At 42.6% G+C, this 23253-nt stretch overlaps 1 protein-coding gene across 5 annotated transcripts in view; it reads right to left on the reverse strand.

Moving 5' to 3' along the window:
• fut11 (fucosyltransferase 11 (alpha (1,3) fucosyltransferase)) overlaps positions 1–22838 on the reverse strand; it is a 54815-nt gene extending 31977 nt beyond the window's left edge. For 3 of the 5 annotated variants that reach the window (XR_009443018.1, XM_048563351.2, XM_048563350.2), the window contains exons 1-2: positions 22137–22838; positions 16338–16963 (exon numbers count right to left, since the gene is read on the reverse strand). Coding sequence is in view for 3 of the 5 variants with exons in the window: in XM_048563351.2 (XP_048419308.1) it covers positions 16338–16963; positions 22137–22832 (1322 nt within the window). In the remaining 2 variants the exon portion in view is untranslated. Of the gene's footprint in view, positions 1–5356; positions 9528–14272; positions 14399–16337; positions 16964–22136 lie in introns of those variants that run through there. The other 2 variants (XR_007250640.2, XM_048563349.2) reach the window with 2 other exon arrangements.
• Positions 22839–23253: the final 415 nt, after the last annotated feature.

Raw genomic sequence — 23253 nt, forward strand, 5'->3', positions numbered from 1 at the left:
AAGAGGTCCCTAGCTGAGGTCATACCACACAGTTAGAGCCTGTGTTAACACCTGGACCAGTCTCTGAAGTTGCAGAACAATTATTGCATTCATTGTAGATCAATAGGAGGACATGCCCTCTCCTCTGGGATCTGCGAGAAAGTAGCCAGCTCAAATAAATAGCAAAATATGGTTTTATATTCTTGCATCATTCAATCAAAGATGCCAGTCACGAAATCATTGCAAGGTGTGCTTGAAATATTGAATTTTGGCATCTCTGAATGAAGGACAAACCTTAATAGATCTTGACATATTTCGGGCTTGGTGACCTTTCCTCAGAACTTGCACCTTTGAGACACTGTCAGAGAGTGACTTTTTGACCTTTAAGTAAAACTTCACAGGCTAACCAAAACCCCATGGCTTTTATTTTGAAATGCAACTTCCAAAAATTATAAATATGCACTATATACCTTTCATTATAATTACAACAATGTCTGCACCTCAACAAATACTTATTTTGCTGGCACATACTTTGGGATGTTCCTGAAAAAGACATGTTCGTAAGTTTTTCTAAATTCACTTCTGCGATATGGGGTCATCGGCTGACCAGCATTTATCGCCCATTCCTAGTTGTTCTAGAGAAGGTGGTAATAAGCTTTGTTCTTGAACCATTGCAGTCCGTATGCAAAATGCCTACAGGGAGGGAATTCCAGAATTTTGGCCAGGTGGTGATGTATCTCCAAGTCAGGATGGTGAGCGGCTGAAGGCGGGAGTGGTGGTGTTCTCATATAGCTGCTGCCCTTGTCTTTCTAGATGTAAATGGTCACGGGTTTACAAGGCGCTATTTAAGGATATTTGGAGAACAATACTCTGGTCTGTAAGTTTCAAATAATCACCCCACTTCAGAGGTTGCATTTCAAAGGGCCAGAAATATGAACAAAAAGTGAGGAGAGAAAGCAAATTGCCATTACATGAGGGGCTGCTCGGAATTGGAGCCAGAAATTTTCATGCACCTCCCAAATGCGCACTTACTACAGCAACAGTAGTTAGCTCCTGATAGACGGATGTTAACACACAGCAGTGAGAATTAAAGAAAAAGCCTAACAACCATTAAGTATAATTAATCTTTCTAGGAGAATGAGAGAGTCAGGGATACATAGCACAACATGCCTGGAAGAATGCAAAAAGTATCTCACTGCCTCACGGGAGATCTGCAAGTAAGCTGTAAAGCCAATGAGTTCAATTTCAATTCTCCCTTAAGTACTAGAATATACACAATAAATGAACCTAAAGATAAAACAGACCGTTTTAAAAAAACTTTAATAAATGTCTGTCAGTCACGAAACATTTTCTTGAGCAGTTATGACCATTCATTTAACAGACAATTTTAGCTTGAGCTACAACTATCGATTGAATTTTAACCACTTAAAATGTTGAAAGATGCTTTTAGCACATTAGCAAGAGATAATCTGCAGTTTTGCTATCTCCCCCATCTCCCCCTCTAATATTAAGGTTTTTTTGTAAGTTGTAGGATTGCGTGAATACCTTTTGAGCGCTCAGCAGGAAGTATTTTGGGTAGGTCCTTAGATTGTTGAAGGGTTTCTAGAAGTGCTATGTTTCTACTGACTCTTCAGAGTAGAATCTGGAAGTGGAAGTGGAAGTGGTTTGCTGGTCAATAAACTCAGCATAATCACGGAGAGGCCTTGGGAAAAATTGCTTTAGAGAATTATATTGTAAAGTGCAAGTTGTAAGTGCTGTAGAACAAAGAGCAACATACCCAATTGTTAATTTACTGCCATGCTGAAATTTCATAGAGAAAAAAAAAATTGTCCAGGACTTAGTTTCCTGTAAAATGCACATGGGTTCCTGCATCAGAAAGGAGCCCTGAACATCAATCTCGGGCATCAAAGCAACACTCAACTCCACATGTCCACTGCCAGCAAGAGTGACTAGGTTATAAAGTGGCTATTTGGCCCTTTGAGGTCATGTTGGCTCGTTGCAGATCAAATTTGTCCTATTCATCTGCTCTATTGTTGTAGCCCAGCAAAGTTGTTTTTACGCAGTGAAATATTTTTCTTCACATCTTCTGTTATCTCATCCAAAACTGCTAGAACTTGCACCCAAAGTCCCTAGGGACCATAGCGCTACACTCTAAATTAGACAGATGGCTGGTGGTGAGTTTTAGATTAGATTAGATTAGATTCCCTACAGTGTGGAAACAGGCCCTTCAGCCCAACAAATCCACACCGCCCCTTGAAGCATCCCACCCAGACCCATCCTGCTATAACCCACACACCCCTGAACACTAGGGGAAATTTAGCATGGCCAATCCACCTAACCTTCACATCTTTGGACTGTGGGAGGAAACCGGAGGAAACGCACGCAGACACAGGGAGAATGTGCAAACTCCACAGACAGTCGCCCGAGGCAGGAATCGAACCCGGGTCCCTGGCGCTGTGAGCTGAGGGTCACCGCGCTTCAGGTGAGGAGAGGGGTTGAGAAGGCAGGATCTTCATGGTGATGTCAGCCAGGACTGAAACCCTGCCGTTGGCATACTGCATCACAAAATTATACCTTTTACTATGTCCTAATGGAAACAGTTTCTTTATCATAAACTTACACACCACAATTAAATCGCTGCTAAGGTTCCGGTGCTCCAAGAAGATCAGCTTCACCAGCCTCACCCTTTAGCTGAAATCCCTTATCCACGGAACCAATTGTGCTAAGCTTCTTCTGACCCTACACATCCTTCCTTAGGTGTAGTGACCAGAATTGAATATAATAGTCCACTCCTAACCAAGTCGGTGCTTTAAAAGTAAAAAGTTCAGCATATCTTCCATTTTCTAAACCTGGGAGGAGAATAACAGAACCATCCCAAGTTACAACTGGTACAAATTATTACCCTCTCGAGGTATGCTGCTGCACACCCAGAGAAACCTCTGCTCTGAACTTGACTTTTCTCCATTCTTCACTTGTCCTTGAAGGCAAGTCAAAAACTTCTTAGAAAAGTGGAGATTGGAATCAGCTGTTAGCATGAGTAGTCTATGGGGATGGTGACTGCTGTAATGTAGGAAACTATATTAGAGAGTTACTCATTCACAGGATTTATGTTCAATTTGTGATCAAGCTACTTGTACTCACTGAATGTTGCTTCTCCAAGTTGATGTAGTTGCGAGGTCTCAGGCATGAACATGTCCTAGGCTCAGAAAGAACTGTATCAATGCTGAATTTGCAGCCAGATCTACAGATCAAGGTTACTGCATCTCATCTTAAGAGCACAATGATAACTAAACTTCAAATATAAGCACAGCCAGAACAGTGGAAATACATATTTGATTTTGCTTACAAGGTATCTAGTACATGTTTTAAATATTCCACCTCTACATACACAAAGAGCTGTTCGAGATATTTTAATTTACCTTACTCTGCTGATAGATTGCTAAAGTGCCATTGAATGCAAGCTGCACGCATTTCCTTTCAAGGATGGATGGATTGTAAAGGCTTATAATGGTGCACAGCATGGACAATAGGGTACCTGAGCCTTCAATTATTGGACAAATACAGACATACCTCAAATTGGCATAATCCACAGTAAAGATGCAAATATTAGGTGCCTTTTACAGAATTTGCAGCACAGAATAAGGCTATTCAGCCCAGCTGGTCCCTGGCAGTGCTTGTACCTCTTAGCTGTCTTCCAAATCTATTTCATGTCTGCATGTTCTGCAATTCCCCTTTACCACATGCACTTATGGTAATTACCTCAACTACTCAACACAGGTTCCATTTTCTAATAATACATGGGCTAAAAAAAATTCCTCAGATGTAAAAAAAAAATTGGATTCATTGGCTATATTAATTTCCTAGTTTTTGACTTACCATACTGTGGAAATAAAAAAAAAGAAGGGGAAATATTTTCTCTCTAATCTGTTCCATCTTCATTTTTAGTTCACTCTTGAGCTGAGTTTTACAGCATGGAGGGACCCACTGTGTCCACACTGGTGCCATTTTCCAGCACTTCACCTGTGGCGTACTATGCTATAGCACTGCGAACAGCTCTTCTAAATGTTACTTAAATATTGTGATGGCTCCAGCATTCACCACCTTTTCAGGCAGTAAGTTCCAGATACCCACCACCTTATGGCAGTAAAACTAGCCTGTTTGCGATTATTTTTTCCTCAATTGGATTAGGAAAATGAAATATCTTTATTTGTACTGAGAACCTAACAGGATAGAAGATGTGAGATAACAAAGTGTGGCGCTGGATGAACACAGCAGGCCAAGTAGCATCTCAGGAGCACAAAAGCTGACATTTCAGGCCTAGACCCATCAGAGAGGGTAGATGTGTCAGGACCCATTTGACATTCCAACCAGTAGGCCCTGAGAATTGTTCAGGAATGCTAACTTCCAACAGGCAATTTCCTAACTGTCTTGGGCCCTCGAAAACAGATGTCTGTTTCAGTCACTATCAGGTATTTTGGTCAGTCGAGTTACTTAATCAGTTAAGTACAGAGGAAATGTTGGATAGAAGAGTCCCAGTGTAACATCTGACACCTTGCCCCTCTGACTCCAACCTCTCAACCAACTCCCTGTCTAGATCTAATCACCATACATGTGTCATTCTAGATTTGACTGTTTGGGAGGGGCTGTCAGGAAAGCTGGACTAGCCAACTTACCCAGCTGCTCTTCCAGCTACTTAATTCACCAAGTGTCTGAATAGCTCTGAATGACCCAAGGCTCTTTGGAGCTTGTGAATAAAGACTTAACCAGCAAATGAACAAAAAAAAGGGCAGAATGTCTTGCTGGGCCAATCCTGTGGTATGAAGCAGTACCTGATTTAAGGCAAGAACCAAAAGAACTGTGGTTGCTGTAAATCAGCAACTTTGTTTTGATTTAAGGCAAGTTCTGCAGTTCTGAAGAGTATGGGACTCAAAAGTTTCAGCTAATAATACAACATTTGTTCGAGATGGAAAAGTAGGAACAGAGCTGCAATTCGGTGATTGCCTCCTCACAGTAAAGTTTTAGACCAATACTGAAACAAAGCCTAGGCAGTAAGATGCTACCTTATGTAACCAAAAGACTGCTGCATGTTAGGGATCCTTGACAGCATGGTTACAACTTAAATACATAAAAGGTCATAGCAGAAAAAGTTTGAAAGGCCTCAAAGAACAAAATAGAACAGAAAATTGCGGTGTGCACACGTTAGAATTCAGAGAATGGTGGAACCTGAGAAATGCACAATATAGTGGATCACAATATCCTGGTGAAACTAACAGCATTAATTCAGCTGTGACCACAAACTGGTTTACCGATACACATGTTTCAGTGAAATTCAAAAATCTTTATTTTTCATTTTTAAAATTGATCTTATGTACATGAATACTTTAAAACAACTTCCTTTTTTTCTCAATTGTAATTTAAAAAAATAGCAAGTCCTCAGTCACTGAGAACAAGGCTATTTCTAATAATGTCAACCTGTACTTCACACCACAGTAAGCTCATTAAAGAGCACATATGACAAATACGCATAAAATTAAAGTGAAAGTAACAAAGAAGAAAATAAATTAACTAGCCAATGTTTGAAATTGTAATAATTCTATATTGTGAAAAATATTCAATACTGTCAGTGTTACAATTTATAAAACACTAGTATTTGAAAATCTAGTTACTGTAGCTTATGAAACTGCCTGGATCTTTCTTCCAGTTTTGCTTAGGCTCTACTGGCCAATGGCCTCTTCCTACATGAGCTGGAGGTCAGGGATGCTAAATCACTAGTGTGGTGGTTAATTCTATATCCAGATATTCAGGAGGAAGAAAATTATTCCCCTGTTACCAAATGCAGCCATGACATTACATTTCATAACAGATTACATTATCCACAGCATAGGCATTAGCAAAAATTGAAAACCACTGGTGTACAAAATAAAACCAAAACAGGAAAAGAAATCAGTCCTACATGGATGAAAACAATAATAGTGACCTGCCTAGTAAACTTGGAGGTATTCCCATGTGCTAGAAAAAAAAACAAAATTTATTTGAGCAATATAATGGTAAAATACCAAGGAGGCATCGAGTTGTAAATTTTTGCCTATGGGAAACATTCTGTAATCAGTGAGATCTAGAACTAATTACGACTCACTGATGTACCTCTGGTTAGAAACCAAAATCTTTCAAATCAACCTCCATTCAGCAGGCAAAGTCCAAGGCACATATACTCAAAATGATCAGTGCTTGCATTTACAATGAGCCATGCAAATAATTTGAAGTAATTCTTTGGCATCCACTTATTAAAATTAATTCATCCCATTCTGAAAATGTGAATTGCTTCAAAAGCACACAAATTAAATTCAGCTCCTCCACCCATTTGTTCAACAAAAAGCAACTGTACTCACAAAATATTCCAACATTCAGGCCCCCTTTGTGCGAAAACTCAAATGCTTATTTTAACAAAATGTGTTATACATCAGAAATTAATGTTATATTCCATCAACATTTTAGATTAGATTGGATTCCCTGTAGTGTGGAAACAGGCCCTTCGGCCCAACAAGTCCACACCACCCCTTGGAGCATCCCACCCAGACCCATCCCCCTATAACCCACGCATCCCTGAACACTATGGGCAATTTAGCACGGCCAATCCACCTAGCCTGCACATCTTTAGACTGTGGGAGGAAACCGTAGCACGTGAAAAATAAATGGATCAGTAGTTGATTCCATAGTTAGTAACCCAACAGTGAGGTACAATGCCTTCATTAGGAGGTAACTTTTATTCTACTATTTCCCACCAATAAATAGGATAATTACACAAATTGAAGAAAACTGTTTAATGGGAGGAGGCAGCACTTTCAATTTGAAGGCAGAATGGTTGTGATGCTATGAACATTTAACAAAACATCACGCACCACATATTCTGAAAACGACTGACTTCTGCAGTAAACACAAGTAATATTCACATCAATCACACCATATACATTTGGTCCCACGCTTGTGTCCAAATGCAGTTTCTTGAAGTAATTTAAGAAATTCCGCTACCCATAGGAGGACCTTTTCAAAAATCTTAATAATTTCAAACAATAACTAAGAAATGTGATTAGAGTGCAAACTGCTTGTGTCAAAAATAGCCAAAAACACTCAACACACCAGAATAAGCCTTTTTGATTTATGGAGTTAATAAATCATACCTCAATTGCAAGATTGATATTTCATAAAGCTTGGGAAATGACTGAAAACCTGAGATAAATTGAACTGCTGAATTTTCAAAGAGAGCTTTGGTCTCCCTCAGGCACCAATTAACCCTGCTCCAACATGTACACTGCTCAGTGATTGACAGTGCCAAAGTAACCCTGAAGCACTGTACCCCAGTGACCAAATGATAAACTATCAAGTAACCTTGAAAAGACAGAGGATGCATTTCCAAGTTAGCACATAAATGAATCTTAAAAACAAAAGGTCTACAATGGCAACTCTCAAGGTACCAACACAGACAGCACACCTCAAGAACATATTAATGAACATGATTTTTATAGCATCATCTTCCACAATCCTTCGATTGTTATAAAAGTCAGATAGGTTTCCCTGGTGTGTTAGACCCATATGCAGCACATTTCACGCTTGGAAACTCTTCTGCTTTTAAATTATTGAATGTATTAATTCTCCAAACATTCAACACTTGGAATATATTAAGAATTTTTTTCTGACATCACAGATTTCTTTGCCACGATTTATTGTGGCAACTGCTTCTTACCATAAATACACATCTGCACTAATGCAAAAGGCTTACGCTAGCTGTTTCAATTACAAATGCATATGAGTATGTAGTGAAAATAAAATAGAAAGCACTGGTTTCACATGAGGACTAAATTATAGCAGTGCGTCATAGCTTCTTCACCCCTTCACCTCAAGTACTCCATGACCTGCAGACTACACTTGATCTTACCTCAATGTGGAAATGCCAGGCAGATCAGCTTGTGGTACACAAATCAAAGGAGGAGGTATGTTGAGCTTATATAAAACGTTCGTTGGACCATGTTTTAACTGCAGTATGGTGCAGGATTCTGATCGCCATGTTGCAGAAAAAGTTACAAAAGAAAGGGTACGAGCTAAAACAAAAGATTCACAAGGATGGTAGAAACAAAGCACAGATATTGGGGAATACTGTTCATTTTAGGGCCTCTTCTTTAGGAGAAGAGGATGAGATGTACTTAACAGAGCAGTTTAAAACTAGGAATAAAGCTTTTTTTGTTCTTTCGTGGATGTAGGTGCCGCAGCACAGCCAGCACCGGTGGCTCATGCTCAATTACCTTGAAGTTAGGTCATTTCAGAGGGAAGATAGCAGTTAGCGTCATTGCTGCACATCTGGAATCAAATGTAGCCCAAAGCAGGATTTTCCCCCTCCTAGAACACATTAGTGAACCAGATGGAATTTTACAACAATTGATGACAGCAGCCATGAAACTCTTTATAAACTCTGGTTTAATAATTGCACTCAGTCATCAGCTGTCACGTTAGAAGTGAACACCGCATTAGAGCATTACCTTGGGTCTCTGGATTACTGGTCCAGTTGCAGTACTACTGCACGACCATCTCCTTCAAATGTAGAGAACATTCCACTTTTGGAGATTTGTTGCGAGGGAACACAAATAGAAGATAATCACCTCAATTCAAATGGGAATTCTGGAGACTCTATAGGTATTGAGGCCAGCAGGTCAGACAGCAATCGAGAAGCAGGCAATGTTTGAAAACCCTTCATCAGGATCAGAGAAACTTTTTCATTTAGAAAGTGGTGAGAATGTGGAACTCAATGAAGTGAACAGCATAAATGTTTTAAAGGGGAAGCTAGATAATCACACAATTGATAAAAAAAGCTTATATTGATAGAGGGTTAGGGCTCATATAGAACAGAAATCTGCTGGACCAAAAGACGCATTTATTTGCTGTAGGGACTACATAAAATTCCTGTGGTTAAAAATCTTTAACTCTTTTGAAAGGTACAAAGAATAGTAAATTTAACTTGATATAAACATCAAATGTAATATTCAGTGACATTTAAAATATACATCTCTCTATATTGCAATTGGAGAGAAAAGCCTTGGCTTACAGCTTTTGCCCGATTGTAGGGAATAAATATGTATGAAACTTGTCTTAGCACTTCCTATCTTCAATCTCAAACCATGTTTCATAAATTGAAACCAGTTTTGAATTTTCCATTTAACACCATTTTTGGCATACTGGAAACAGTATGCAAGATTACTGAATCCTAGAAAAGTTATAAGAACTGGTTTTCAATAAAAAAAATCTTTATATAAAAGTAAGGATCCAAAAATCTACATGAGAATTGCATTCACAAAATGCAGTCTAAGTGGTAGTGTTTGGCTAATGCCCTGATTCTAAAGCAGCAGTTCCACTGTCAGTGTCTGTTCCTCTTCATTATCAGTTGATGAACGTAATCCCATAGTTTACTTGGGTCCGTCTCATTTTGGTGAATCATATTGCTCAGAGCTTCAGCTTGGTCAAGGCTCTGCCAGTAATCTTGATGCCACATTTCTTTCCAACTGCAAGGAAAGAGTTAAACAAGATTAGAATGTTACGGCAGGGGGAGATTTGACAAGAAATAGTTTGATTGGTAATCCTGCAGAACAATCCTAAAACTGCAGACAGTAAAGTTTAAGTCCACTGCACTGAATTAAAACATAAATAACTCCAGGGTTTTTGTCCTCGGTCTGATCTGGAGTAGATTGAGGAGCTTCCTGCTATCAACCCTACATTTGCCCATTGCTAGTCTGAGCTGGTAACCACATCACTGATTTGAAGAATGAGCAAAAATTTGACTGTCAATCAATATTTTCAATGGCGACGAGAAATGGAAGAAACAATTTCCCAAAGTGGGAAGAAGTGGTTTGCCACAATGCTCCAATCATTCCAGATGTGGAAGTCTTGATGGTTCAGCTGGTTTTTCTGCATGACAATTTTGTATGTTCAATACTGCCTTTTAAAAAAGAAACATCTATGAAACTCCAGTCTTGTACTAGAGCCACCCATTTTTATAAATAATTGAACTATTTTAATCTCCTATGCACGACTAGGAGTAAACAGGTTCTCACTACATCTAATTCATTTATAATTAGAGTAGCATGATGTATACTAGCCTCTTGCATGATGTTAATTGTAATTGCTCTACTACTGGTGGCCGTATCTTCACCTGCACGAGCATGAAACCATAGAATTCCCTCCTTAAATATGTTAGTTCCTCCTTTGTGATGTCCTTTAAAACCTCTGACTAAAAACTTTGTCTTATCTGTCCCAATGTTAGTGACAGCATCTAATCCTGTCATTTAATATTCCAGGAAGCATCTTGAAAGGTTTACTTTTGATTCTCAGATTATCTTCTTAATTCGGAGTTGCACTACTTTATTTTTGTCTATATTGACCTGTTATCTCCATCTACCTGCCTGTCCTGATGTAGTCGCTTCTCATTCCTTTTATTTTAAAAGCATACAGATACTTTCACTCAAATGGCAATGACTCCCTATAATAAATTGTCTAAGCATACTTCAAGACTTTGAATGACAGTGTGCAATTTAAGATTTTGCCTCCAAATTATTTGAACTGCATTTTCTATGAATGCAATGAATCATCCACCCTTCTGTTGTACACTAACACACAAAACTGATTTTTTTTGGAAAAGTACTTTCAGAATCTTCAAAATAAACTAAGCATTATATAATGCAATTAGAATTTGGCACTGCAGTAAATTTGGATTATCAGTAGAATAGGTACAATAGCATTTGATGAATGCAGTACCCAAGAGCACTAGAGACAGGAGCAGGACATTCAACCCAAATGCTTTATGCCAGTGTTTATGCTCCACATGTGGAGCAATGTGCAAAGGTAAGGAAAAGACTTATCAAATTTACCTCATGCTTATCAGCTTCTTCAATAAATCTTAAGTGGCCCCTGTGACAATGAATTTTACGCCTGAATTACTGTCTGGGTAGAGAAAGTTTCACTCAAATTCTCTGCTAGATTTCATGTTTATGGCTTCCAGTGATTCCTTTCACAAGTAGAGACACGCGCAGTATTATTCTATTAAATCCTTTATAGTATTTATCCCTCAACTTTCTCATTTCTATAAAAGAACAGTCTTCTATATTCAATCTTCCTTGATAGGTTTGACCTGTCTGAATTGGTTCCATTTCAACTGTTCCTTACACCAGCTTCAGTGCCTCTACTCTAACTTAAAGTACAGATCATAACTATGCAGAGATATACAAGTGTGTTTGTTTCCTTTGATTTTTTTGTTTTTTGTTACCTCCATGACAAGACGACACTATACAGCTGGACAACACCAGTCACCCTGCTGTACATCAGAGATGACCACAAGACTACTTAGACCCCTAGGTAGCACGCCAACCAAAAAACACCCTGCGACAGCTATTGACGAATGCAAAGGATCCCATACCCACGTGTAATGAAAGGTAATAAAATACCATGCAAGGACTATGAAAAAAATTATGGGCCAAACTGGAAGAAAACTGACCAATAAAAAGATACACGAACTCGAACTAGCCACCAAGAGACACGATCAATTCTCACTAGTCTCAATGCACACAGACAAAGAAGGACACGAATTCGACTGGGGCAATGCATCTAGCCAAACAAAGACATGCCAGGGAATTCCAGGAGGCCTGGCATTCCAACCGGAATTCTGTCAATAAACACACTGAACTGGGCCCAATATACAAACCACCCAAAAAGACAGAACCGGAAGTGATGCCAACCGAGGTATATAAACAACAAGTGGGACGGAACACCAACGCTTCACAGGAGGTGCACTGACGACATTACCGAGCAGGGTAATGAAACGTCTGCAATCAAACACACTGGCTCAGCGAGCAAGTCTACATCCTCATCCACAAACCGGGCTACAAATCTTCTCAAAAACTTTCTAGATCTTCGCCAACATTTGGGCTGTTATACAATTAGTGTTCCTTATTATTTTACAGGCATGTAAAACGACACCACTTCTATATTTAAAATATCATTTTTTAAATTTAAAAATCACAATTTTTCACAGAAAGTGTCAAAATTTAACGCTTAGCCACACAAGAATATTTGGACAAGTCACCAAAAGCTTGAGGGACTTCAGGGACATCTTAAAAAGGAGCAGAGGTAAAGAGGGGGAAGAAGAGATTCAGTTGGAGTTCAGGCAAAGTGGAGGTAGGGTTGCCAAAGGCTGAGTAATAAAATACCATTCACGAGGCCACGATTGGTTTTAGGGTAGGAGACCTTGTAAGAGCTGGTGGATGCTACCGACAGGACTGTAGTAGTGGAAGGATTTCTAAAAGTAAACTTTTAGAGAGCTCTGAGAAACTATAAAGATAGCCATTGTGCAGCAGGATAGTTAACGTTTAATTGACTCGCATAGGAAATCACACATGGGCAAACAAGCGGGAAACTGGGAATACTTTGACAGTATTCCACACTGCTTTTGAGTCTGTCTCTTGCTTTGATGTGTTTCAATCAAGGAGAGAAAAAAAAAATCAACACTTCATGAACCAAGCTAACAGGGTGACTTTGTAACGAGGAATGAAACTGGGCAGAGCAAAGTAGACTGGAAGGTTTCCAATTGATTTTATTACAGGACGGGCAATTTCTTTAAATGGACGTTTTACACCAAAATGAAATCTGGCTGCACTAAGTGGTGGGATGACTCAAGATTCTGAGCATATCAGTGCAGAGTTTCTAAAATTGCCAGCCATACATCTCAAAAAATACCGACAAGCTAGGTTTAATAGTATGTTGCAGTGGAACAACACGTCATTTCATCTGAGAAAAAGCTTTCTTCGAAGAAAGCAGGCCTCAAATTCATACATTTTGGCAGCCATTGCATAGCTATTTCCTACCTTTTAAAAAAAAAAGGTCTTTGCATTTAATCCTCTTCTACCTTATTAAAGGCCCTATGCTGCTACATCCTGGCTACTGTGTAAGGGAAGGCTTGCATTGAAATAGAATCTTACACAAACTCTGACCACACCAAGCTGTTTCATAATCAATGAAATCCATAAATACCAGTATTTAAGCAGGTAGAAAGAAGATGGGTGCCAAACAGATGGCCTTTGGGAAAACAAACTGCATGGTGCCAAGTATGCCATAGAGCAAATTACATATGAATTTGCAAGCCTTCTATGAACTTCTGTTTTGCAGAATCACAGTGCACAAATTGTGACTGACTGCCATAACAAATCACCATCTGCAGGATCAAAACCATAGAACTCTCGATCCCCTCATCAGTCTATCCAAAATTTTAAAAAATCAATAGTATTTTCAACTTTACATCTTGCATGACAATATCAATTCTCTTGATTTATCATTTTATGTATGTTTTGGTACATTTGGTAAGTTAGGCCATTTCCTGTATGTCACTCCTCAATTTTATATAGAAGCATACTCTAGATCAAGGTCATTTTACAAAAACGTATCCTGTATTTATAGTCAATTCTATTAACCAACCACGCTATGCTTGATCCAGCAGATCTATCCATACTCTAACTCAACCTTTGATACATTTTCAATAAGATTGAGTGTTGACACAGCTATGGCCTATAACCCCAACAAGAGTAACCATAATTCTGTTGCATAGAATTATCAACCATCTTACCGATGCATTCTTCATATTCGAATAAGCCATTGCTATTGCTGAAAGAGAGTACAATGCTTTCTTCTGACACTTGAAACCATTCAGCAAAGTTTGGGTTTTTTAAAAAACCCTTCTCATCAAAACCATCTTTGCATGGCTAAACAATGATCAACATAATAAATGTTGTGGATCAAGTGAAGTAACAATTTCCTCGAAAGCACCTCCCAAATCCACGTATGACATCTATATACACACCAGGAACACCACCACCTGCAAGTTCTCTTCCAAGTCAGCGTGAAAGTTCCAATATAACTGTGTCAAGGCATAAACATACCACATATTTGATCAGAGTGCCCTGGGATGCTTTACTTTAGGATTGCTATAAAAGTTTTTTTTAAAAATTGCAATCTGCAGGAATAGCTTTCCAACAGTTTCATATTGAAGGTGCCTAACAAAAACAAACATCTATTGGTGCAGTCCTTATTTGCCTATTCACATCTATTATAACCTTGAAAACCTCCCACTATATGCAGTTGCCACGTAATTGTTGTATGACTCCATGGCTGAATTTCAATTGTAAAATGAACTGCACAATATATCAAAGCAAATTAAAAATACCAGAAAACATGTAGGTCAACATTGGCACATGTACCAACTCACCTTAGTTTCGTGCAGTTTAATCCATAACTCTTAGTATTATCAGCAACTCCCTATTGCCTCTTTTCAGCATGCCAAAGTTCAAAACCAAGCTTCTAATTCAAACTCTCCTAATCTCCCATTATTTCTCTATTAAACAAGGAAAATGTTTCATTAAGTTTCAAGCTTAAAGGATCTAAAACATCAACAAAATTGTCAGTTAAAAATTGACAGCTAGCTAAACAGCTCATATTATCGTAATGTCCTTAAGCACCCACTCCTTGCTTGATCTTGCCCTGGACAGATCATATCATCACACTTTACATCACCAGCTGCAGTAGGTAAACCAGAAGCCTCATTACATAATTCATGCAAATATCTGCTAACATGATGGGAATAGTTACAACTGGACTGAAACTTTTGAAGCAGCTGAGGTTACCACTGCCAGTAAGAGACAATGTAGGATCACAGATGGATCTGAACAAGGGAAGGTCATTCAGCCCACTGTGACTGTACCTGGTGGTCAAGCCTACATTCTCCCCACAGCTTGTATCCTTGTGACTGACTGAGATACACATCACTGCTTTTAACAGAATGTAATCTGGCTCCCATCGTCTCCTGCTGTTGTCGTTTCAGCAGTGTAAATCCGCCCATAGAATCCTTTTAAACAGAAGTTCTCAACAAGGATCTGCAAAAATTGATAAGGGGTGCAAAGAATATGCAGAAGTAAGTCTTGGGCAGTCTGTCCACACCTTTCGCCAATCAATTTTACAAAGAATTTTCTCTTAGGGGTACTATTCAATTCATGCAATGGGCAGAGAGTATTTCACCCATTCACAGGCACAAAGAGGCTTACAGCTGTAGTATGCCTCTCATCCAAGGTTTAACCTGATAAATAGCACAATCCTCAAGTTTCCCATTAAGAAAGCAAAATAAAAATAATGCATATACTGAATTGCACATTAAATTTTTAAACAAAAGCAACATGTTCTTTTACAGAGGGTAATGGAGTTTGCTGTAAGAGTATAGACCTCAGATGGGAAAATGTTGACAATCCAGATCTGGGCACTGCCCAAGACATACTAGGGTTAAATAAAACAACAAACTGTGGAGGACAGAGATGTGAAACAAGCAAAATAAATAAATAAATAAAATCGCTGGATAAAGTCAGTTGATCTGCCAGCATCTGTGAGGAGAAAAGTTAGCTTTCGATTCCAGAGACTTGAAATTAGGTCACTGGGCTTGAAATTTTAGGTGCTTTCTCTCCAAGATCTGCTGAGTTTTTCCAGCGATTTGTTTTTTGCTTGTTATATGCTACTGCAAGTGTGCTTTTCTACATCTTTGCCTTTGTTCCTATAATTTCCAAATTCTGTCCACTCGCAATTCCTCCCCATCAAACCCATTTCTAATTAAGGATATCATATTGTAATGAAGGTGTGAATTATCTATATTTTAATATAATTTAGAGGCACGTGAGTTTTGGCTTGGGTAGCTGAAGGGGCTAAACTATCAGCTTGTCCGTGTTTCTTAGGGACCCACTTGGGGCGCAACGGTGGTGTCCCTACCCTAGATGAGGTGGCTTCGGTTCAAGTCCAACCTGCTCCATAAGGTGCGTAGTTACATCTCTTGAATGGGTTGAACAGAAAAACAGGTTACATTTAGAAAAACTGTTTCTGCAGGACAGATGATCTGGTGATAGAAAAGAAATATTTGGGTGCGTGTAAGAGTTCTGGGTGTTAAAAATAAGTGTTTCTGTTGTCGTGGTGATGTGTTTTAAAAAACATAGTCTGAGAGATAGTTCTTGGAGGCTCATGGGAAATTGTTTCCATGAAGCGCATTTTATCAGGGGACAAAGTCAACAGTTGTGAATTAGGCTCCCAGTTTAGACTGTCAGACATTGATTTCTTTTTCAGTTTGGGAAAGATCTACAGTATGGGGTTAATAAAAGTAGCTTTTGGATTTCAGTTTGGCAGTTCTACAGAAGACTTGGTCAAAGCTGGCTGTATGAACCAGGTGTACTGCTGAAAAGAGATCATTTAGAATGGTTAAGAAATAAGTTCCTTAGCATAAGCTGACAATGTTGACTTACCTGTCATTTTCAGGAATCTCATCAATACTTCCATACCCAGGGACTGGAAGTGGACAGCCCATATGATTGTAGGCAGCTATTCTAGGGGCTGGCAGTTTAAACTTATCTGGCTGCTGTCTGTGAGCTTCCTCCGCCTGCAGTCGTCCATTTTCCTTCTCACAAACAAAGCACTCAAACCCATTTAAATAGTTAGGCTTGTTAATATCGTTCACACCCCATTCCCTCTGTTCTAAACTCTCCACAAGCAGAGTGTTGCTGATGCCACCTGGCTGTTTATACTCTAGATACTTCAAATACTCGTCGTCATTTTGGTCAAGGAAATTTATATAGTCTGCCAAATCCTTCGGTGATTCAAAGTCATCAATTAGAATTACAGAATGTGAATTGGGCATCCAGTCTTGTACCACTGGGGAGCCACGATAGATTGGCACAGCTCCCAAGTGCATGGGGCGCCACAATTTCTCAGTCATATAATCGTCACATATCGCGTTCTCCATGGCGAGGTGAAATTTATACTGGCTTACGAAAACCATGAACTCTGCATCTTCGGTTGTGGCTGTTAGCGTGTCGATCAATCGATCATGAGGCAGGTTCTTGTTTTGCAGACACTGACCATAAGAATCAATCTACATGTGACAGAAGGAAACAAAGTTGAACTACGGTCAGTCAATGAGCATCTCAAGGGTCATTTTACATTAGAGTTGAGGTAAAAGAAACGGATGTCCGGTTTATCAATAGTAGAGGTGAAATCTGGGCAGAATAAAAAATAACTAACGGTGGATAGCTCTTACCAATGGAAGAACAAAAAGGCATTTTTTTGGCTGTAAAAGAAGACAGGTATATCAGGAATACGCAGAGGGTGATCAGATATCCTGCTTTCAAATGACAATCCTACTTCTTCAGAAACAAAAACAGAAGTTGCTGGAAAAGCTTAGTGGGTCTGGCAGCATCTGTGAAAAAATAAAAGCAGAGTTAACATGTCAGGTCCAGGTCTGGGGTATGTGATGGCATAGCAGTATTACTGCTAGATTATTAACCCAGGAGACCCAACTAATGTTCTGGGGACCTGGGTTCGAATCCTGCCATGGTAGACGGCAGAATTTGAATTCAATATTAAATCTGGAAATAAGAGCCTAATGATGATCACGAAACCATTGCCGATTATCAGGAAAAGCCCATCTGGTTCACCAATGTCTTTTAGGGAATGAAATCTGCCATCCTTACATGATGTGGCCAACATGCAATTCCAGATCCACAGCAGGGGCGTTGACTCTGAACTGCCCTCTGAGCAATTAGGAATGGGCAATAAATGCTGGTCTAGCTAGTGACGCCCACATCCCATGAATGAATTTTTAAAAACTGCCTTGGTTTACACCTTTTAGTTAAGGTCTAAACCATGGCTGGAGGAGAAAGTATATGAAAATTCTTCCTGCTAAACAATTTTCCACTACACACAGTCAACCTGTATCCCTCACTCCCATCACCCCCTTGACACTATTAAGAGTGGTATCACTAACCTCTTGGCACCACTGTGAAGAAGTCTTTAAATAATCCACATAATAGTGTTGCCACCATGGCTGGACATATTACAGCTCTGATCAAAAGTCACTGTACTTGAAATATTAACTCTTCTTTCTTCTTACAGATGCTGCCCGACCTGCTGAGTTTTGTCAGCAATTTTTTTTTGGCTTTCAGATCTCCAGTCTTATGCTTTGGTGTTCTGGAGATGCTATCACATGATCTCCCATCAAACACTACCACCCTCAGACACCTGCCATTGGTCAGCCAACATGGTATCTATCAAAGAACTCTGTCTTTTAATTGTGTCCCAGTTTTGTCTTTCGCCAATCTGGTCACCCTAGTTGAGCAAAAACTCAATTTCACACAAAATCCATGCTTATGGTGTAAACACAAGTTCAAACACAGTTAGTATCAAAACACTAATTTAGAACAGTTACTTTCAGTCAGCCAGTCACTGTTAACACTAGAAAATTAATGTAATCATGAGGTACTTTTGGCCACCGAACCATAAGGATCCTACTAAAGCATTGGAAAATGAACAGAACAGTAAACTGTAGTGATTGTAACAAGGTCAGCCAGGTAGACATCATAGAATAAGAATTCCCTGACTGGTACTGTTAATCTGGCTCATCTGGTCATTTTAGTCAAAAACAGAGATGACAACAATGCCCTCAGTTCCTTTGTCCAGATCATTAATGCATTGCAAAACACTATGGCCCCAACACTGAGACCCGCGGAACTCTACTGATCACCAGATGCCATCCTGAAAAAGACCCCTTTACCCCCACTCTGCCTGATGCCAATGGGACAATTCTCTGTCTATGCCACTACATTGCTTCTAATACCACAGGCTCTGGTCTCCTTTAGTAGCTCCCTGTGCTGCACCTTGTCGAAGGCCTTGTGGCCTTGTCTGGATGGCAGATAAACTACCAAACAAAACCTTAAACAAGGTATGATGCTCTTTATTGCTACAGAACTTAAACATCCAATATTGAGAAAAACACAAATAGGATCTATTAGACTAAAAGACACAAGATTCAATGTTTAAATAGAAATGGAGTTTGAATGGCAAACAAAAACTGCAACAATACTGCCGTGACAATCAGCATCGAATATTTCAAAACAGCTTTAATGTTATCGACAGTTGACTGTACTTAGTTCTGAAGTGAATGTTGTGATTTCTCCTCTTATTTGTAGATTTACACTGCCACCTACTGTAAAGTTACATTGCGTCTTGCACCCCTTCAAGTAGGCTGGGTATAATTTACTACTTTGGATGAACTTTCACTAATGTTAGGACAGTACCAGCTCTACAGTGAAGATCTGTCTAATCTTCCCTCAAAGTTTAAGAAAAAAAGGTGCATTGCAAATTCATATAAACTAAAAGTAAGCAATCATCCCCTTCAAGCCTAGTCCAATTTTACATTTTATTTGGAATAATTTTGTCCCCAAACTCCAAAATTCATCAAATGCTTCAAGCAACAGGCTCATTTTCATTGCATGAGGAGAGAAGAGTAATGTTCTCTGGAGGATTTTCATTAAAAAGATGAATACAATTCATAAAACTTCCACTACAAAAGTTACATCAGATACAACACATTGTCTGAAATTAGATCTATATTTAGTTTTATTACTACAGGTAGTCAGATTACTCCAATTCCCTATTTTGCTCTTTCTTGAGGAACAGCAAGATATAGGCTGCATTTATCACATTGCTGAAAAGCTAAAATTATAAGTGAATTTCTTTTTTCAGAATCACTACAAGTGTGGAGGCAGGCCAATTTGGCCCATCAGGTCCACATCAACAAGCCCAAAAAAAAACAATTCTATCCAGACCGGCTCCCTCACCCTATCCCTGTAGCTTTGCAATTCCCAAGGCTAATCTACCTAACCCTCACATCTTTGGGCTGACAGAAGTAACCAAAGCACCTGAAGGAAACCTTCATAGACATGGCAGAAGGCATGCGTGGAACTTGCACAGTTGCCAAAGGTGGAATTGAACCCAGGTACCTGGTGTTATGAAGCAGCTGTGCTAACCACTGAGACACTGCGCCACCCACTAACTGGAAGAATTCTGAAATTGACTGAGATTTTTCTACTTTTCTTGTAAAAGGGGGAAATTGTTTTTATCCATAGCCAACCAAGGTCTTGGTTTTAGAAATTAACAGACAATTAAAGTTCTCCAAACACAAACAAATAGTGCAGAAGAACAAATTCTTGCATATTTCTGGTGGAACAAAGCAATAACATACTATCAGTTTCTTTGGGCTATTTTCTCCTGCGTAGCACCTAGCCAAGTATATTCCCTCAAGTAGCCAAAGTTTAACAGGAGAGCCCCGAGGTATAATTTCAAGAAAATTCATTGCTCCTGTCATGGGTGCCAGACATTTGGTCTTGTTTACTATGCCTTTGACACACGCAATGACTTGGCCTCCACAGCCCTCTGCAGCAATGAGTTCCACAGATTAACCACCCTCTGGCAGATGAAATTCCTCCCCTCAGTTCTAAAGGGCTGCCCCTTCACTCTGACCTGTGCCTGAGAATACTAGACTCTTCTACTAGGGGAGTCACCTTCACCATGTCTGTTCTATTCAGGCCCCTCAGTAATTTCGAAGTTTCAATCAATCAAACTAAACACCAAGTACAGACTCAGAGTCCTCAATTGCTCCTCATACAGCACGCTTGTCATCCCTGGGATTATTCTTGTAAACCTCCTCTGGACCTCACCTCTAACGCCAGCATTTTTCCTTAGATACAGGGCCAGATACTGTTCACAATATTCCAAATGTTATCTGGCCACAGCCTTATACACTGTCAGTACTACATGTCTGCTCTTGTATTCTAGCCTTCTTGAAGTAAATGCTAACATCGCACTTGTCTTCCTGACAGTCAAGTGAAACCCAACCATCACTCTAACTACCCTAGTCCCCAATTACTTCAGCCTTCACCCCACCATTCACTTTAGCACTTATTACTGACTTGCTTTACTCATTTAACCCGTGACCAATTCCCTAACGCTAAAAGCCCTCATGTCTGTCCGGGCCAATGATAATCCTCCCCTTATTCACACCCATCAGCCGCCAAAACTCACTGGTGTCACCATCCTCCAATCACTCCCTCACATCCTTTAAATCCGTCGCTCACTCCCTCACTATTAAATCCACTTGAATCTCCGTTTGCTCCCTTGCCCTTTCTCCCCACCTTCCCCAAACCACTCAAGATCCTACGCACCCAGGGCCTTGTCTACATATTCTTTCTAGTAACACGTTCACTGTCCCCCTCATCATCCAGCAGCCAGTCCATACCACAAACCTTCGTCTAAGTACACCCCTCTCATCCAGCACAAAGCCCAGACTGGCATCCCAAGCCCAGACTGGCATCCCACCCCCACAACCCACTCCCCCCACCCAGCGCATACCACCCTCCTCCTCCTCCTCCCTCTACTCCCACCATCACCAGTTTCCCACCCGTCCCTCTGTCCGTGCCTTCAACACCCCCTCCAACCTCTGACCGCTCCTGCCCAGTCCCTGCCCCTCACCCCCCGGTAGCCCCTGTCCGGTGACCCTCACGCACGCCCGCCCGCGCCCCCCCAGTAGCCCCTGTCCAGTGTGGCGCCCCCCCCGGCAGCCCCTGTCCAGTGTGGCGCCCCCCCCCCCGGCAGCCCCTGTCCAGCGTGGCGCGCGCCCCCCCCCCCCCCCAGCCCAGCGTGGCGCGCGCCCCCCCCCCCCCAGCCCAGCGTGGCGCGTGGCGCGCGCCCCCCCCCAGCCCAGCGTGGCGCGCGCCCCCCCCCCCCAGCCCGGCGTGCGCCCCCCCCCCCCCCAGCCCAGCGTGGCGCGCGCGCCCCCCCCCCCCCAGCCCAGCGTGGCGCGCGCGCCCCCCCCCCCCAGCCCAGCGTGGCGCGCGCGCCCCCCCCCCCAGCCCAGCGTGGCGCGCGCGCCCCCCCCCAGCCCAGCGTGGCGCGCGCGCCCCCCCCCAGCCCAGCGTGGCGCGCGCGCCCCCCCCCCCAGCCCAGCGTGGCGCGCGCGCCCCCCCCCAGCCCAGCGTGGCGCGCGCCCCCGCCCCCCCAGCCCAGCGTGGCGCGCGCCCCCGCCCCCCCAGCCCAGCGTGGCGCGCGCCCCCGCCCCCCCAGCCCAGCGTGGCGCGCGCCCCCGCCCCCCCAGCCCAGCGTGGCGCGCGCCCGCGCCCCCCCAGGCGCGCGCCCCCCCAGCCCCCCCCGGCGCGCGCCCCCCCAGCCCCCCCCCCCCCTATCCAGTGTGGCGCCGCCCCCCGCCCCGGTACCTGTAGGTGCTCCATCAGCTGGCGGACATAGCGGTCCCGGTCAGACGCCACGGGGCAGTGTGACTGCAGGTAGAGGACGGGGGCGGTGCCGAGGCGGCGGAGGTGGTTCTTCCGGCGGAGGGAGGTGACGGGCGGGTGGCGGAGGTAGCCGGCGGCGGGCAGCCACTGGAGGGGCAGCGGGTAGTCGGAGTGCCGGCGGAAGGTGGCGGTGTAGTTGAAGAGGCGGATGGCGGCGGCCTGAGACAGCAGGTAGTTGTTCATCGGCGACTCCTCGTGGAACAGGGCCCAGGTCTGGCGGCTGCGGCGGGGCAGTGGAGCCCGGTCCGCTCGGAAGTCGGTGCCGTAGAAGAGGACGGCGGCCGTCCGCCGGTGACCGAGGGCCCGCTTGCTGCGGGTGACCAGGCAGGAAGCGCGGGGGGCCGGGCCCGAAGAGGCCCAGCCCGGGATCGGACCGCACTCGATCCGCTCCGACGTCCTCCCTCCGCCGGGGAAATGCGGGAACAGATCCTCGCTCCACCACAGCAGCACCGGCAGCTCCCTGTCTCCGGGCCGCCGGCTGCTGCCGTTAGCCGCGCCGAACTCCATCCCCGATAGCGCCGAGGCCGCCTCGAAAGCCTGGGCCTCCCGCCGGCCGCCAACCCGCGGCAGTGAGACCTCCAGGAGGAGGATGAGGGCCGCGGCGGGAAAGGCCGCCATGTCCGTTTAACGGTCGGACTTTACGACACGTTCACAGCAGGAGGTCGAGGCCGCTGCTGTCCCTCACTTTCCGGCAGAAGGTCGACCAATCGCTCCTTTCCGTCTCTTTGCGCCGCTCTGAGGGAGGGTCACTCGATCCGAAACGTTAACCCTGATTTCTCTCCACAGATGTTGCTGGAGCTTCCGGGCAATTTCTGTTTTGGTCGCGGCTCTCCCCCGTTTTACGACAGCTCGCTGTTCCACTGTACGCCTGAAGGTCAGTCAGCATGGGCGCCACTTTACGATAGAAGGTCATTCCCCCTTTTCCAGTCGGGTAACTTTCAGGTGCTGATTGGTGGGTCAAGATAACCAATCAGCAGCCAGAACAGATTCAACCCCTCAAGTGCCTTGTTGGTGTGAGCAGAGAACTCCAAATGCTTTC

The sequence above is a fragment of the Stegostoma tigrinum genome, chromosome 37, assembly GCF_030684315.1.
Source record: "Stegostoma tigrinum isolate sSteTig4 chromosome 37, sSteTig4.hap1, whole genome shotgun sequence".
Lineage (NCBI taxonomy): Eukaryota > Metazoa > Chordata > Chondrichthyes > Orectolobiformes > Stegostomatidae > Stegostoma > Stegostoma tigrinum.